Source organism: Carassius gibelio, chromosome B17, assembly GCF_023724105.1.
Source record: "Carassius gibelio isolate Cgi1373 ecotype wild population from Czech Republic chromosome B17, carGib1.2-hapl.c, whole genome shotgun sequence".
NCBI classification, from domain to species: Eukaryota; Metazoa; Chordata; class Actinopteri; order Cypriniformes; family Cyprinidae; genus Carassius; species Carassius gibelio.
The window spans coordinates 19,712,515-19,730,930 of NC_068412.1; the positions used below are offsets into that span (position 1 = coordinate 19,712,515).

At 35.5% G+C, this 18,416-nt stretch overlaps 2 protein-coding genes across 2 annotated transcripts; both read right to left on the reverse strand.

Annotated features, from left to right (window-relative positions):
* Positions 1-1,833: 1,833 nt before the first annotated feature.
* Positions 1,834-8,767, reverse strand: pla2g4f.2 (phospholipase A2, group IVF, tandem duplicate 2). Its single transcript, XM_052580117.1, has 20 exons — positions 8,759-8,767; positions 8,158-8,230; positions 7,839-7,975; positions 7,163-7,291; positions 6,982-7,022; positions 6,804-6,846; positions 6,642-6,696; positions 6,249-6,397; positions 6,029-6,151; positions 5,911-5,945; positions 5,565-5,703; positions 5,203-5,339; positions 4,856-5,078; positions 4,634-4,751; positions 4,299-4,436; positions 4,103-4,210; positions 2,984-3,157; positions 2,705-2,874; positions 2,436-2,622; positions 1,834-2,072 (listed from the first exon to the last, which is right to left on the reverse strand). Exons 1-20 carry the CDS (start codon positions 8,765-8,767, stop codon positions 1,834-1,836), a joined length of 2,427 nt encoding a protein of 808 aa, XP_052436077.1.
* Positions 8,768-10,009: 1,242 nt separating this feature from the next.
* Positions 10,010-18,074, reverse strand: LOC127975981 (cytosolic phospholipase A2 zeta). The gene is made up of 20 exons (XM_052580069.1): positions 18,003-18,074; positions 17,694-17,766; positions 17,116-17,252; positions 16,856-16,987; positions 16,708-16,748; positions 16,544-16,586; positions 16,283-16,340; positions 15,928-16,094; positions 15,613-15,732; positions 15,042-15,076; positions 14,737-14,875; positions 14,434-14,570; positions 14,078-14,300; positions 13,863-13,980; positions 12,572-12,709; positions 12,217-12,324; positions 11,641-11,820; positions 11,272-11,441; positions 11,004-11,190; positions 10,010-10,763 (listed from the first exon to the last, which is right to left on the reverse strand). The coding sequence occupies exons 1-20, from the start codon at positions 18,009-18,011 to the stop codon at positions 10,459-10,461; spliced, it is 2,520 nt and encodes an 839-aa protein (XP_052436029.1). The 5' UTR covers positions 18,012-18,074; the 3' UTR covers positions 10,010-10,458.
* Positions 18,075-18,416: the final 342 nt, after the last annotated feature.

An 18,416-nucleotide genomic window follows, 5' to 3' on the forward strand; every position in this document is an offset into this window, starting at 1 on the left:
TGAGAGACTTGTTTATCTCCAGCCTCACCCACCCTAATAGAATATGTAATGGTGTTTTGTGTTTAAAGTGTGGAGGGTGGATGAAATTCTCCTCCCTCTGTTTCCAATCATCCTCCATCTCTATATTAATATGTGTGTGTGTGTGTGTGTGTGTGTGTGTTTTGGTGGACAAACCTCCCTATTTAACTCCACAAGAACGTTGCTCTCGCAATTTTTCAGAAGTATGGTTTGTTTGTATAGTCGATTTGTTCATGCCCTTGCAAAGCCTGCTTTTAATCCAGGGAAGTTTCTAGAGTGCTATAGTGAAACTAGTTATGTCATAGATGTGAAGTGCATAGATACTGTTTGGCACACCTCAACGACACTCTATAGGAAAACAAAAGGGTATCATAGCAAAAGCTTCAGTTTAAGTAAATGAGTCACCCTGGGCTGAATTACCTGGTATGTATTCATAATATGTGTCCACTACCGGATCACAGAGAAACACAGTCAAAATAATAAGTGCATTATCTTCAGTAACTGCCGTGTATTGGAATACAAAGCCTGTGCTTAAATTACCGTATTTTCTGGACTATAAGTCGCACTTTTTTCATAGTTTGGCTGGTCCTGCGACTTATAGTCAAGTGCGACTTATTTATCAAAACTAATTTGACATGAACCAAGAGAAATGAACTAAGAGAATTTAACCGAGAAAACATTACCGTCTCCAGCCGCGAGAGGGCGCTCTATACTGCTCAGTGCTCCTGTAGTCTACACTGAAAACATATAGCGCCCTCTCACGGCTGTAGACGGTAATGTTTTATCTTGGTTCTAAATAACTGCGACTTATAGTCCAGTGCGACTTATATATGTTTTTTTCCTCATCATGACCTATTTTTGGACTGATGCGACTTAGACTCAGGTGAAAAATACGGTAATACCAAAGTAGTGGTCTTAACATAATACTATTTTTGTTGTTAAAAATTGCTGAAAAAAAAAAAAACTGGTGGCAACATTACAACTAACAAATTTACAAAAAAAAAACAAAAAACAATTGAATAAATAATGTGAAGCCAAAAATGTATATATATATCATAGCAAACTATCTGTTAATTTAATAATATGACCAAATTATTGTTATATATTAAACATATTAAAGTACATACATATATTAAAGTAGAAAAGTATTTTAATTTAAATTAAATTTTGATCAAATAAATGCAGCTTTGTTGTGCATAATAGACTCCCTCCCCCCAAAAAAAATGTACAAAATCTTACTGACCCCAAACTTTTGAACAGCAGTGTACATATGTAGCATCTGTTTATCTCCAAATATAAAATGTCTACTTGAATAAATGCTCATAAATGTCACATCAATGTTACATCAATGACATGTTCCATGACTTATTTTTACCTTGAAATGCAAAAGATGTTCTGGTCATTATCATACAATCTATTTAACTTGTGTCCAATGAGTTTCAAGCTTCAAAAATGACAAAAAAAAGCACCAAGAAAGTTGCGATGTATAGAAAAGAACAAGATGTGCCATTATTTACTGAAAACCTTCTCACGTCTCTCAAATATTATGTACTTTCGCTTTATTCAAATAAGGAGCATCAAAGTTGTTATGATGAAATAATGCCACACTTGGAAAATGGCAAGTATGGCATAATTTGGACTACTGTAATGGACTTTTTATGATGCTGTACAGAAAAAAAAAGGAAATTGCACAGTTTTGGAACAATATGAGGGTGGTGAATGATGATATTTCTGGGTGAAAGTCAAATATATACAAAAAAAATCACTCTCCAGTTGCTTCTGCTGTCAGCTTTAACTTCTCATCTCAATATCAAATCAGAATTTTGACACTTTTGTAGCAGAACTTCTCTCCATGTTTCTCTGAAGCGCTTTGTTCAGTGTGTTTAAAATGACATCTTTGTTGTTCAGAATGTTGTAGGTGGTGAGGTTGGTCAGCTTCTGGAAGTCCTCAGGTTTGTATGTAAGATGGTGAGTGGCGAATGGACAGAACGCACTAGTGAAGTCAATATCAAAATCTCCTTCCTTCATCTCTGCCTTACCCTCTCTCTTCACTCCTGCCACAAAAACACACACAATTAGTTCATAAAAATACATTTCGTAATCAATTCTCTACATGCAAAGGGAGAATCTCTATCTAAGATTCTTAAAGGTAAAGTTCAACCAAAAATGAAAATCATTTGGCATCATTCATCCACACATGTGTCATTCAAAATCTATATCACTTGCTTTCATCTGCAGATCACAGACGATGAAAGTGCCTCAGTGTTTTTTGTTCATACAATGAAGTCAATAGGGATCCCATTGACTATAATTGCACGGAAAAACAGTTTGAATATTTTAAAATGATCTACTTTTTGGTGAGTAGATGATGCTAGCATTTGAATTTTGGGGTGAACTATCCCTTTAATAACACTCACCAGGAGACTTGAACTGCTTGAATGAGACATTAACCAGGGGGAAGTGAAGCACTATGGGAACATCTGGATTCTCTTTATCTTCAAACACATAAACTTCCCTAATCGGCTCAGACTCCAGCTTTTTGTAATCAATCTTTGGAAATGGAATCTTGCGATCAGCGCAGTACTCCTGAGTTTGCTTTATGACCTATAGACAAATACAGAAACAACAGAATGTAATTTCATCCCACTCTCTTCATAATCTGCTTTGCCTCTGTGGTCTCCCTCACCTTGAACTGGTCCGTGTCCCAAGCGTAGTTCAGAGACAAAATGACGTCCGCATGTCTGTTAGAGCGTAACACAGGAGGGAATCCTGACTTCAGGACAAAAGCAGAGTCCACTAGGCCAAGTGTGGTGTCTGCTGGTGTCAGGGAGTTTGGGAAGGCATCTGGATGTGTTTCTGCAGAATGTCCACTTTATAATTAATCATTTCCAAGTTTGATTAAACTGAATCAAAAGGTGAATAACACTAATTAGACTCTACTCGACAACATAAATGATGTTCTGACCTTTCCATGTGGTGAAGGCACAGTTCTCACTGTAGTTCCTGTGAAGATGGAAGCCTCTAAGGAAGTTGAACACTTGGCTGATAATGGGACGGCTGGTCAAAAAGCTGCTCAGCTTTTTTGCCAAACTAGTCATAGGGCTGACCCCAAGTGTGTCCAACGTTGATGGTTTGTCATCTTTGTCTACAGACAAGGGAGGATTAAAAAAATGTCATTGTTTGCATATAGATTAAACAAAGTCAAACATAAAACAGAATATTTGCCATCACAAAATTGTAATCACAGCTGGTAATGTATTTACTCAGTCTGAGTAGTTTTTACATATTAAAAAAATGTGGTAGCACTTTAATACAGGGTCCAAATCTCACTAGTAGTTGCTTATTAGCATGTCTGTTATTAACATATTGGCTATTTATTAGTACTAATAAAACACATATGACTATATTCTACATCCCTAATCCTACCCAACACCTATACCTAACAACTACAGTACCTTACTAACTATTAATAAGCAGCCAATTAGGAGTTTACTGAAGCAAAATCATAGTTAATGTGCGACCAAAAATGTTCAGAAAAAACTTTAACTTGCTGATTAGTATCTTACAGTTACTACTAATGTTTTTAGACACTTGATTGCATGTTTTATTTATTTATTTAATTTCTACTGTCTTTGAAATAAGGTTAAAGTGTAATGCCAAATGCATTGTGTGGATTAAGCTCAAATTGAGTACATTTAAATTATATTAAATGTAATATCACATAGTTAAGTACTCTGCATGTGCTTGTTGGACAACACATCAAAACGGTTGTACTTATTTAAAGCAGGACAAAAGAATACTAAAACATAATGATTTAAAATGTCAAATTTAATCTGAGATCATAACAAATTGCAGTGTACTTAAGTGTGAAGAAATTACAGAGTCCTCTCTTTAAGTACACTTAAGTGGTAACATATAGATATTTTTAATATATATAAAGCAGACTGCTGGTTCATATTCAGTACAATTTAGCATACTGCTTCTTCACAAGGGTACTTGTGATGAAAGGCAACCAAACTTTTGAAATCTGCATAGGGATTATTTGCTCAGGTGGTCTTACTCATTGCCCCTGCCTTCTTTTTACCTGTCTGATTCACTTCTTCCCCAACCTTGCTGGCCCAGGATGGAATCACTCCAGTGACAGTATTCCAAAGCTGAGTCAGACTCAGAGAGAAAACACTGCTCCATATCCCTGCAAACACAACACATTTTGAACTGCCAGTCATTATCTTTAACTTAAAATACATTCATCAACCATTATAATATTTACACTAGTTTACCCAATAGAGAGTAAATTCCAGGTTCGGGGAGTTTCTTGATCATGTGGCCCAGGTAATATTCACTCCCAAAATTCTGTGCAGGTATGAAGGCACCATATTTGGTAAATCCAACCTCATATGGGGTGAACTCACACCATTCTGAATGAGAAAAGAACAAAGAGATCCATGGACAACATATCTACAGTGAATACTTCTAGTTGCTCTTAATACAAATAATTGATCTGTTAAGGAATAAACATAATTAACTTATTAATAAAGATAATGGACCCTTATATTGTAGGATAGTGAGCATCAAGCATATTAAACCGGCCAAAGTAAATGAAATCCATTCTTACCAGTCTCTATGGTACATCCTTTCTTGCCATTCTTCATGTTGAGAGCAGTGTAGATGGGAAGAGGGTTCTGGCCCTGTGATAGTGCCATCTGCTGGTCAGATAGTGTACCCATTTCTTTCTGATGAAGAAAAGAAATTCTCAAGTTTCTGATGGAGAACTGTATTTGTTTTTATTTTTGCTTAAAAAGTATTTTGAAGTTGTGATATCAAGGGTGTTTAGTACCTTCCCTTGGATGAGGTATTTTATAGCAAGACCCCACATATCGACAAGAGATACTAAGTGTCCATCTTTCTCTCTCTCTTCCATCTTCTCTTTGTAGTGCAGTAGCTGCTCAATGGAAAATACACTAAACACGCTTTTTGAAATCTCCTTCTTTACAGACTCCAAAACCACATTTAGGTCATTGTTTGACCAGTTAGCATCACCATAAAGAGAAGCCATAGTCCTATGAGACAATGAAAGAAAGTTTGATGTTTAATGATCTCCAATAAGTTCTGGGTTTTGAAGCAAAACCAACTGACAACCACTATTTTAGAGTTGGGCAGACCTGAAGTGCTCCTTATACTCACCAGGTGGAGCCAGAAATCCCTGTGATGTAGCTGACTGTATCAAGAAGCTGGAGTTTCTGAAGAGCTCTTAGGCTTCCAAATGTGCCAGTCATTGCTCTGGTCCCGCCGCCAGAACACACAACAGCCACCAATGGGACCTGAACAGTCACATCAATCTTACTGATGCTTCTCAATAAATTAGAATGTCGAGGAAAAGTTCATTTATTTCAGTAATTCCACTCAAATTGTGAAACTCATTCATTAAATCAATTCAATGCACACAGACTGAAGTAGTCTTTGGTTCTATTGTTGTTATGATTTTGGCTCACATTTAACAATTCAATTGAATGTGTTAATACTCAAGTTTGTGTTTGCTTTCTTGCCTTGCTTGGTTCAGGTGCAGAGCTGAGCTTCAAAGCTTTCTGAAGAGCTTGTGACACGACTTTGCGTCTCTTGACCAGAAAATTATTTTCTTCCAGTGGAATATCAAAATCCAGACGCACATCCAACTTTTCATCAGAGCTTCAAAACACACACACACACAGGATTATTCTGAGAAATGAAAGGAATCAGACTGAAACCAGTTGAGGAAATGTTGGTGGTTTACAGTGCTTTGTCTCATTTGACTACAATTAATTACACAATTAAAATAATTAAAGTTCGGTTTATGGATTACATGCCAAAGCACTTTCTTTAAACTGTTAGAGATAAGCCATTCAAATTATTTACCGTCCCTCTGTGCTTAGTTGCAGATCCACTTCATCCTAAAAGAGTTGCAGTTATTTAGCTGTTCTTTTTGAAACATTGAAAAAAGACATGTCTTCCAATTGAGTTTACCAGTACCCACCTTTCCAATGGGCATGGAGAGTTTAATCTGTTGTTTGGCTGGTAATGGTTTAATAGGGACCGATGACAGTATGTCTGCAATCTTTGAATTTATCCCTTCCACTTCTTCCCCAGCCTGGACAAACTATCATGCAAACACATAAACAAGCATTATACACTCTCTGTTAGTGATATTGATAAACTGATTTGCTAAGAAATCACCAATTTAATCAATGACACACTTTTGGTGGAATGAGACTAAACTCAGTCTCCAGGTCTCGGTTGATGTAGTAGCGAATGCTCTGTGTGTAGCTGAGGTTTTCCTCAGAGCCTGGGATCAAACAGTCTTCCTTATAAGCGCCTCGCAGTTTTAACATCATGTCCTTCGCCACTGAGGTAAACAGAGGAAAATTTCACATCATTTTGGCACTGTTCTTAATGCAGCACCTTAAAAATATTTATATAAAACCAAATACAAATTGTATTTGTGGAATAAAATTATCACTTAAATTCAACTCAAGCTTTCAGTGGCTATTATACAGACTCTAATATATTTAAATATCTGATTGAGGTTTGTTAAAAAGTATAGATGTATGGATCTAAACCCAGAAATAACCCTGTGTTCTTCTATTCACCTTTAGTCCTTAGACGTTTTTCCACCTTCACATCCAGTGCACAGAATGGACCTGCCTAAAAATTAACAGAAAAATTGAGAGTGCTACTTATTTCCAAAGTGATTTATGGAAACCTGAACTTGCTCCTTATGTGCTGCTGAAGTATGTGTAAAATATTCTCACCATCAGCACTCCATTAGAGAAGTATGGTTCAGGCTTCTCAGATCTTGAAAAAGAAAACGAATAGATAAGATTCGTTCAGATACAGATTCGTTCAGACTGATTTAACTGAGATGATTTTTTTACTGCATGGTTAATTACACCACTAATATTGTTTTTGATTGTTAAATTCTCATTTTACCTCACAGTCATCTCAAACTCCACCCACAGCTCACTCTTTTTCTGGAGAAAAAAAAAAGTGTATTACATTTGTAATTCTTTCTTTCATACATTGATTTAAAGTAATGGACATAGAAACATGTCCACTTCAAAGACTCTGTAAAAATCTAATAAAATGATAGTTTCATCATCAAATAATATACCTCATCTGTAATGAAGCATTTTGCTTGCTTTTGGCCAGGCGTGAGGTTATCGATGTCGAATAGGATGGTGGAGAAGTAGTCATCTTTCGTTAACTTGTCAGCATCAAATATGTGGAATTCCAGAATGTTCTGATCACACGAGAACAAAATGGCAAATTTATTTTAGCTCAAAAGCTCCCTCTTTCTCTTGCTCTACATTAGAGGATTAAAACGTAATGACAAAATTCTGCTTTGCAAACCTATCATATCACATGTATCACAACCAAGCATTTCTACTCAAGTTCAAACAGTATTAATTACTTTAGAAAAGCAAAACAACTAAATAAAATCATTCTAGAATTCTGGTTTATACACGGCAGCAGTTCTGATAAAGCCATGGGGGGAATATTTTGGGGATTTATATGAGGTAATTTCTTATTATTATTTTATACAGAATTAGTTTGCGGTTATACAGTAGCAGCATTTGACTGTTACTGACATCAGCATGTCATTCATCACTTTTTTTCCGAGAACAATGTGGGTGGAGAATCACTTCATGCTGTCAGCTGAGATTGAAAGGGCAAGGCACAGTCACAATAAAATGTTTTAGTTAAGAAAACCCTAAGTAATATACACAAGCACATTTTTTTCCCACTAAAAGAGTTTTCTTGCAAGTGTCCAAAGCTGATTTGCTCACCTTGACTCCACTGTGAACTCTGAAATGAAACGTTTCATTCCAATTTGGTGCATTACTGTTTTTCACAGTCCTGGTGCGATGGCAGCAAGCGCAGGCCGTGGGTAACTTTAAGACGACGTAGCAGTCACATTTAGAGACTGGAGAGAGAGCAAAGTTTGAGCTACACTAAGCACTTGATAGATGAAGTCTGTAGTATGCAGTAAATCAAAGTCAGAAAAGGCAAACAAACACATAATACACCCAGAACACGTTGATTTAAAGGATTTTTCATCAATATTTCATGACAAGTTGCAATGTTTTTGAGGGCTGATGGACTCACAAAGGTCATAAGACCGACTGAATTTTCCCCGCAGCACAGTGACACTGAGGTTCCAGTACGGCATGAACTCTTTCTGTGAAACACAATGACATGATGTAGCAGTATTTTCATCTGAATTTGTAACTGCAACATATATTTTATGTAAGCTTATATGGAATATGGGAATTAATTTCACTCATTTGAAGTGAACTCTTCAGGCAGCATGTATTACAATATACTATCACTGAAAAGAAAATATAGTGTATGAACCATTTTTTTTTTAATTGCTGGTTTATTTCACAAATAAATATTAAGAAGACATTCAATTAAAAGTGAAGTTTGAAGGAAGAAAAATAATGAAATATATAAAATATACTCCAATAAATTAAGCATTTCAGTCAGTGTATTGTTGTCATAAACATGTATTCAGTAAACAATATAACATTGTTGTTAATGCCGTTAATCTTTGTACTTAAGTTTTCATTAAAATTTAGCAGTTTTGTAATACTATTGTTTTTATTACATTTGAACATAAAAATCAGGTTTTTTAAATGATTAGAAAACCAAGCTATTTAGTCTTCTTCAGAAAAAGGGTTTGAGTTTTGCTTGAAATTTGACATACCTTCAGCATTGTTGTCTTCTCCTCAGCAGGCCTACAGTGAAGTCTCAAATCAAAAGATGAAATCTCTCTAGTCTCACAACTGAAATATAACCCAGAAAACCTGGGAGACTTGTCTATCTCCAGCCCTTCGCACCCTGATGAAATATTTGATAGTGTTTGTTTTATTGTTTATAGTGTTGAGGTTGGGATCAAAAAACCTCCTCCCTGTTTGCAATCATCCTCCACCTTTAAGATATAGTGAAAAGATGAGTTATCAATGGCTAAATGCCCACATTGCATACGTTGTCTGGTGTGGACTGTCTTTGATTATAAAAACAACAGTGACACATCCAGGCTCATAAGACTTAAAAAAAGAAAAAAGATTTCAGTTCTATTACAAGGAATGTTTATGGAAACCCTCCCATGCCCATGAATACCCGCCTAGCCTTCTTTCATTCAAATGCTATGTAGTCATAACACTCCTTCTGATTCAAGGTGTAATCTGAGAAGATTTAGCTATTATTAACATTGATGTTGTATTGTTTGTTGTTATTTTTGCAGATTATGTACGGTATAAAATGCTTCCATAATGTGGAAAAGGTTCTAAAATAGCATTCTGATTATCTAATAATCTGCTAATTCTAGAATAAGGCCCTATCATTCAACTCTATAAGAATGCTCTTTTTCTGAATCTATAGTAACTGTTTCTTTTACTGGCCATTGATGTTTTCAGAAGTGTGGTGTGTTTGTATAGCTGACATTTGCTCATACCTTGCAAAGCCTGCTTTGAATCCAGGGAAGACTTTAGGATCCTAGTGTTATAGTGAAACTATTTAGTGACGTCGCGTGCAGTGCATAATTATGTCACACCCCAACGATACTCTACATTGAAACAAAAGAGAATTTCAGGAAGAAAAAAAAACTATTTTTTCTAAGTAAATGAGTCATATTAAACACAAGAACCTGCCACATATATTATATGTGGGACACCACTCATAACATGTCTCTACTACTAATATTGTTAAAATACTGTTGTCATGAGTGTTTCTATAAACAGAAAAAGAAAAGAGTCATTTTGCACACTTTTGACATCAGCTTGGCTGGCAAGTCTTTGGCCAGAGGGCTAATGTCTAATATCTAGTGATGTCAGTAAAATAAAATAGTTTTAATTAATGAATTAATTTTAACTGTGTTGCAAGATAAGTGGTCTTTGTTCATTAAACCGTTTCTGTTGAAAAGAATCAAAACAGTGCAAAAGTTTCAACAACCGATTGATAAAGTTTATTGGATGTTTTAGAACACTTTGTATTGAATTACTGATGAAGAAAATAGAGTTGTAATGATAGAAATGACTGTGACAAGTTAAATGTACAGAAATGTACAGAAACAAAGATGCTAATTCCTTATCCACTTCTTAAAAATAAATTATGTGAAGCTAATGTTGAATAGTATATAATCACACACAAAAAATTAATTTAATAGTATTCTTGACAACTTTAATTTCATTAAAGAGGTAATTTCAATTTTTCCTTTCTTTTCCTTCTTCCTTGCATGGAGGAGCAACAGTAATGTACATTTTGTGGACCACCAAAACACCAAAAAACACCAAAATTACACCAAATACCCAAAATAATGTTATTTTTAGCAACGACATATGACCACATTAAGGATGCAGGTTTTCTTCACAGTAAGTGTGCTGCAGATGACTGTGCTTCAGTCTTTCATATTTTTTTAAATCCTGTTTTAGGTGTAGACACTGAACTGGTCTTTCCTACAGCTGCCGTCTCCTTTTTGCCTTGACTATCATCACCTGATTGCCTTTCTCTTTTTCGGTTTAATGCTTTGTTTAGGGCATTCAAAATGACATCTTTGTTGTTTTGGATGTTGTAGGAAGTGAGGTTGATGAGACTCTGGAAGTCCTCTGGTGTGTAAGTCAATTTGCGGGTGAGATATGGGGAGGTGCTACTGTTAAATTCAACATCAACTGCTCCCTCCTTCCGCTCCTTCTCACCCTCCCTCTTCACTCCTAAACCCCAGACATACACAATCTTACATTAACATTGTTACAATGATGTGCATTCTTGGATATGTGAGCTGATGTACCAAACAATAGAAATATCCAATCACAATATACTGCAATTAAACAGTTAAAAGTGCTGTATTGTTATGAACTTTGAGGAATATAAATACAGTCCTGCCTTAGAAGCAATTAAATTCCTATTAGGAATATGGCAGATGGGATGTAAAGAGTGATGGTAGTGCTTACCAGGAGCTTTGAACTGCTTGAATGAGACATTGACCAAGGGAAAGTGAAGCACTATGGGAGCTTCCGGATTGTCTTTATCCTCAAACACGTAAACTTCCTTCAGTGGCTCTGACTCCACCTTTTTGAAATCGATCTTTGGAAATGGAATCTTCCGATCAGCACAGTATTCCTGGGATTGCTTTATGACCTATTGGACACAAACCAATTTCTTTTAAGTTCCTGATATTTGCACTTCAATCAAAACTCATAGAATCTTCCAGGTCCTCACCTTAAACTGATCTGGTTCCCATGAGTAATTTAGAGACAGAATAACATCCACATGTCTATGAGAGTGAACCAAAGGAGGAAATCCTGAATTTAAGGCAAATCCAGCATCTACTAAACTTATCACAGGATCAGCTGGAGTCATGGTGTTAGGAAAGGCATCTGGGTGTGCTTCTGTAGACAGAGCATACATATTATGAATGACTGCAAACACTATCAGCTATTTAGGTATAAACAGCCTTGGTTATATTTCATACAATGACAGACATCACCAAATTACATCTACATGCAAGAAATAACACCAATTATAATAATTTAGTGCATGTGAAGAATAAATATAACAAACACAGAATGCACACTCAGAGCTCTAGACCTTTCCATGCGATGAAGCTTGAGTTCTCGTTGTATCTGCAGTGCATGTTGAAGCCTCTCAGGAAGTTGTACATCTGGCTGACAATGGGGCGGCTGGTCATGAAGCCACACAGCATTTTAGCTAAGTCAGTCACAGGGCTGATCAGATATGTGCCAAGTGCTGATGGTTTACTATCAGTCTCTTTACAGAAGTAGACAAGAAAACAGTTGCATCATGTCACTGTATAATAATTAAACACACAATGTAACTACCATTCAAAAGGGTTGTTAAGATTTTTTTTTTTTTTTTTTAGAAGTCTGATGATAATGTAATGCATTTATTTGATCAAAACTACAATAAAACAGTAATATGTGAAATGCTGTCACAATTTAATCTTTAACATTGTAAACACAAATGTAAATATAATTTATTCCCATGAAGGCTAAACTGAATTTTCAGCAGCCATTATTCCAGTGTTCAGTGTCACATGATCCTTCAGAAATTATTCTAATATGCCGACTTTCTGCTCAAGAAAGAAATCTTAGAATTATCATGAAACTGTTAAGTTAGGGGTTGAAATGCATCACAAACTCTCACCTGTGTTACTCACTTCTTCTCCACCATAAGGAATCCAGGAAGGATTGACTCCTGTGGCAAGATTCCAGATTTCCGTCAGATTTATAGAGAAAATGCTGCTCCACATTCCTTTAAAACCACACACAGTGTTTGCACTTATTAATTCTGACTTATTACAGTTTACATAATTTGCTTACAGCATAGGATCATGTTCAAATAGAGATGTAGACTCCCCCTATTGGTCATAGAAAGCAACACACTTTTTTAGATTCGAGGTGCAAAATGCCACTTTCTCCTTCTCTTTTTTACGGCCTTCAGTTTTTCTTTTGTTTCATGTTTTCATTATGTGCATAAACGCACATGCACTCAAACTCACCTACAAGAAAGGACAATCCCGTTTCAGGGAGTTTCTTGACCATGTGACCGAGGTAATATTCACTCCCGAAATTCTGTGCAGGTACAAAGGCACCGTATTTGGGAAATCCAACCTCATATGGAGTGAATTCACACCATTCTAAACAGGAAACAGAAATAAACATAGGATTATTGATCTGTTATAAGCTCTTTTGTTCGCAAAACATCAAGCTACAAGCTACCTTACTTAAGCATACAGTGAACCTAATCTAAAAATGTTCTGTTTCTGGTTTCTGGTCCTAATCTAAAAAAAGTTGCTGCATAGTCTCTTACAGTTATTAATACTGTACATCACTTCACAGGAAACTGATACTGAAATTAATCCAACAGTCATTGCACATCACTTCAGCACTTGAAGAAGTTTTATTAATATAAAGGCAGATTTGTACTTGACTGGTCACAATTATAAAGTGCACAAGGTGCAACAGCTACAATGTAACATTAATATAACCAAATTACATTTATTTTCATTTTATACAACACAACAGGCATTTATGACTTTTGAATCCTTTTAAATGACATTTTATATTAATTACATGTCAAATAAAACCTGGATGCCTTATATATACTCTACAAGTATAATACAAACACTTGGTATGGTATCTTATATTAGCCTATATTACAGAATTATACTATCATACCTCAAGCTACCTTAACCATACTTAATATGCATGCCTTAACTAAATGACATTGCAGATTGTTCCAAATGAATGCATTTAATCAAATGCCATGAACTTCAATACAAAACAAACCTTTGACTATATAAGAAAGTCTGGTTTACTTATTAGACAGTATGAGTTTATAATATATAAACTGTCTGACAGATAGGTAAACCAACAGATATGTAAAAACCACATTTTGATTATATGAACACTATCTTGTTCAAACAATTGCAAAGCAGTTTGTATGTAAACATTTTATAATATTAATTTAGTATATTATTAAGTGAACTACTGTTACTCTTAAAACAAAGCAGAACATACATCGACGCCCAATGACATCATACCACCTTGACTCAAATAACGTGTGAGACCAGTACAGCAGGCAGTATCTATCCTATACAAATTATGCTCTTTACAGAAAGCGCACCTAAGCACAATTGTGTTCTTTGTTTGACAGTTAATACTGCGCTATTATGAACTTACCACCCATGTGTTGTTTATATACATTGTTTATATGTGAATATGATTCAGATTCATGTCTTAGTCTGAAACAAGAAGCTGAAAGGCACTTACATTTTTATTAGTACATACCTGCATCTGTTATACTTTCTGTTTTGGCTTGCTTTAGGTTAACTGCTGTGAATATGGGGAGAGGGTTCTGGCCTTCAGACACTGTCTTCTGCATTCCAGATAGTGTACCCATGGGCTTCTGTAAAAGGAAAGTGTATTATATTGTGTACCAAATTTTAACAGACAGTCAAAACTGACAGCAAACACAATTTGTGCTATTTTTTATTTTTTTTTACCTTCCCTTGGAAAAGATACTCTAAAGCCAGACCCCACATGTCGATGAGAGACACAAGGTGTCCTTCCTTCTCTCGCTCTTCCATCCTCTGTTTGTATTCCTTTAGCTGCTCTGAGGAAAACATACTGTGCACCTTTTTAGAGAGCTCCTTCTTTATAGACTCCATAGACTTGTCAAAGCCACCCTTTGACCAGTTAGGGTCTCCATAAATAGAGCCTAGGGCCCTGAAATATGAAAATTAAACAAAAAATACAGTCTGACCGGCTGACGTACAGGAAAAATGCTACACATGGTTTTTATCAGTCTGTCTAGAAACAAAGTCATGTTTAAAAATACACTAAGACTCTTTATTCTCACCAAGTGGCGCCTGAAACCCCTGTGATGTAGCTGACTGCATCAAGAAGCTGGATCTTCTGCAGACCCTGAAGGCTACCGTATGTGCTTGTTAATGCTCTGCTCCCACCACCGGAACACACCACAGCCACCACCGGGACCTGACGAGTCACATCAAACACAGAATTACATTTTAGTCTATTTGTTGTTGGGTATTTGTATTCTATACAACATTAGACTCAGATTTGACTGCATATTGTACAGCAGGAAAACATCCCTCAGTTCTTTGCTGAGTATGTGGGTGATTTGTGCTTGTGTCTGAAGTACCTTGCTGGGCTCAGGTGCAGAGCTGAGCTTCAGGGCTTTCTGTAGGGCCTGTGACACAACCTTTTTTCTCTTCACCAGAAAATTCTTTTCTTCCACTGGGATATCAAAATCCAGACGCACATCCAACTCTTCATCAGAGCTTCAGAACACACAAAACCGTTTTTAATTCTGAGGTTAGGGTGGATTTGAAATGAAAGCTGATAAATAGTATTGTAATTAACAATATTTCATTTAATACATTCAAAATACAATTTACTATTAAACTACTACTGAAGATTGATGTGAAAAAATTCACGATTTGTTACCGATCATCTCTTTTCAGTTGCAGATCAACCTTATTCTTTGAAAAAAAAGAAAAGTCTTTCTTTTAAAATGCACAAAATATGAGTATAAATACACGATTGTTTAATATATTAAATATGAGAAAAGATGGTGAGAAATTGATAGTACTTAGTTACTCTATAATGTGTTAATATATTAATCAATAAAACATTCTTGGAGCGTCACTTTCAGATTAGTGGTGTCAAACGATTAGTTGCATCCAAAATAAAAGTTTTTGTTTACCTAATTTATACAAATTTATATTTAATTTATAAAATATAATACCGTATATTTATTATGTACTGTATATAGAGTATAAACACACACACGCATAGAGTATTTATTTTCTAAATGTTTACCTGTATTTACACTTACATTTTTCTGAAATATATAAATGCATATGTGTGAATTTATATATACATAATACATACAGTGTACACAGTACACAAACATATATTATGTACACTAAAGCTTTTATTTTGCATGCAATAAATCGCGATTGATCGTTTAACAGCGCTAATTCAGATTTAATATATTAATGAATAAATAACTCACCTCTCCCAGAGGCCAAGAGACTGTCATCTGTTGTTTGGCTGGTAATGGTTTTAAAGGGATAGAAGTCAATCCAATGTCCACAGGGTCTGGAACAGCCGCATCCACTACTACTGTCCCAACCTGGAGAAAAGTATGTTCAAGCAAACATTTCAAGCAAAACTGTGTTTGTTTCATGTGCTTTATAAATCTACCAGCTATGATGTGAGACACAGTATACATACACACTGTTCCATAAGTAATACATTGTACAGTATGTGGGAGATTTTACAGCAATTTGCAATAAAATTGGAAAGCTAGTTGTCATGGATGACCTACATTTTCTGAGCTGAGAACAGTATCTGAGGTCAGAAAAAGTTCAGTTTCCAGGTCTCGGTTAATGAAGTAACGTAACGTTTTCAGCAAGCTGGAGCTCTCCTCAGAATTTGAGATCACGAAATCCTCTTTGTATGCCCCTTTCAGTTTTAACACCATGTTCTGCGTTGCTGGAAAACACAGGGAGTAAGCCAAAAAACACCTAAATCTAGGATTACATGTGTTTTCAAAATGAATTTATAGAACAGAGCATTTTCATTTTCTTTCACAGTTATTTCTGAATACCACTGAATTCTCAGCAGCTGTCTAATATCTAAGCATTTGCATGGGAAATGTGAATGAAAATGTCTTTATTTACCTTCAGTCTTCTTTAGAAGCTTGTCTATCTCCACATTCAGCTCACAAAAAGGACCTGCCTGTTTAAAAGCAAAGCATAACGCTCATCTGATAAAGGTTATCTTATATATTTTTGAGGGTTTAGTTAAGATTGTATGTAGCCTTTGTTAAAACTGTAGCTTTTTAGGAAGACACCTTCTTATATTGTATATCAGAAAATAATTTGTAATCATCTGTCTGCAACACATGACACAGATAAGAAAACTGTAGTAAAGCTTCGTACCACCAAAACTCCATTAGAGAAGCATGGCGTTGGTGGCTCAGAGCTGAAACACAAAACGGACACTTTCAGATTTATGTGTATAGACATGCATATTCAACTGGTACACACTTGTACCTATTTTTTTTTTAATAATCACAAGAACTGCAGAAGGCATACTCACTCACCTCGTAGTGATCTCAAACTCTACCCACAGTTCATCCTTGTTCTGAAAAAGAAAGTAGTCACAAATCAAATATCAAGGGTTCTGTCAACTAGGTGTTTACTTTATGTTAAAATGTCTGTTTAGTTATGAATTCTACATATAGCACTGACCTTGTCATTTATTCTAAAGCACTTGGTCTCCTTTTTCCCAGGTGTGAGGTTATTGATGTCAAATAGGATAGTGGCACACTGGTCGTCTCTCATTAATGGATCCTCATCATAGATCAAGATTTCTAGAATGTTCTGTGTATAGAGAAGAGAAAAGTGCTGTTCATATGACACATCTTACTGGAGAGGTAAATAACGGGGGTTAGAAATAGGATATAATAGAATAAAACATTCTAAGATCAGACAAAATCTTAGTGGTTTACCTTGATGTTACTGTGCACTCTGAAATTGAAAGTTTCATTCCATTCAGGATTATCGCTATTTGATATAGTCTTGGTGCGATTTGTACGGGTCGATGCCGTGGGTAAGTTCAGGATGACATAGCAGTCAGACGCAGACACTAAAAAGAAATTGAGGTGGTGTTGGAAAAGTTGCTAAGTTGGCTGACAGAATTACAGTAAGTGTTAATCTATTTGTTTGCATGTATACTCATGAATTGAGGTTATAAAACTTTAGGACAAAGGCTTTTGAAAGCCCAGAAACATCTTTAAAAATCTGTTACGTAAGCAAAGTATTATATCTATACTGATTTAGACTTTGAGATAAGAAAAAAGATTGCTACTACATACAGTATAGTGCATGAGTAACTAGTAGCGCAAGTTCAAGTAACAACACACATTTGTAATAAAAACCACAAACTAGTTTAGACATGTTTGCTTTAAACTTTGTACACACTTTATTTTTTATTATTGCAATAATACTTTACTCTTTTGCTAAAAAGAAAAATGTACATTTGTAAATGGATATATTAGGCTGCTGTTAAGAGGACAAATCGTCTCACGGTAGTCATAGGACTGATGGATCTTCGCATGCAAAACTTTGACTGACAAATTCCAGTACGGCTTGACTTCTCTCTGTTAAAAGCAAACCAGACACAGAAAAGGAAGTGGTTGAGAAATAATGAAAAATAATGTCATCTGTCTACAAAAGTGTATGTACAACACATGATCTATGATCACAAGATCTATACGGTTTACTGATATATATAAAAAAAAATAAGTACTGTTTGTTACTATTAGTATCTCTTTGCAAAAATGTTTAATTACATTACAATCATATAAAGAAATACAGAGAGGAAATACTTGCTAACCTTAAGCATTGTTGAATGCTTGCGCTGAGATCAGGATCCAGCTGCCTGTGAACCTCACATTAGAAGAAACGCATGTGAACGCAAAAGCTGGTGCATGCGCAGTCTGAAAAGTTATTTTTCCTGCTTATCAAGAATACATTCCAAGAATACATACTGGTTTTCTTCGAAAGTCACAAGTCAATCTTCTCATTCACAATGTCAGGTTTTCATAATAACGCATATTGTTAAGACATGCTAGAACAAGACAGAATGCTTTTACAGCGAACTGATATAAATCTATGTATGTAAAAGGAGAGCATACATTCAACGTGATGGGGAATTCAAAATAAAATTCCTCTTTGATGACAGTTTTTTGCTTCTACAAAAATAGAAACATTATAAACTGTCATCTCTTTTACAATGATTCACCCAGTT

Coding starts and splice junctions, on each gene's coding strand:
- pla2g4f.2 (XM_052580117.1), bottom strand. Junction 7,292..7,838: donor GAGTTCACAGTGGAGTCAAG/GTGAGCAAATCA, acceptor TCGTGTGATCAG/AACATTCTGGAATTCCACAT. Junction 2,875..2,983: donor TGCCTTCACCACATGGAAAG/GTCAGAACATCA, acceptor GACATTCTGCAG/AAACACATCCAGATGCCTTC.
- LOC127975981 (XM_052580069.1), bottom strand. Junction 16,749..16,855: donor GCTTTAGAATAAATGACAAG/GTCAGTGCTATA, acceptor TTTCTTTTTCAG/AACAAGGATGAACTGTGGGT. Junction 14,571..14,736: donor CTGCACCTGAGCCCAGCAAG/GTACTTCAGACA, acceptor GTGACTCGTCAG/GTCCCGGTGGTGGCTGTGGT.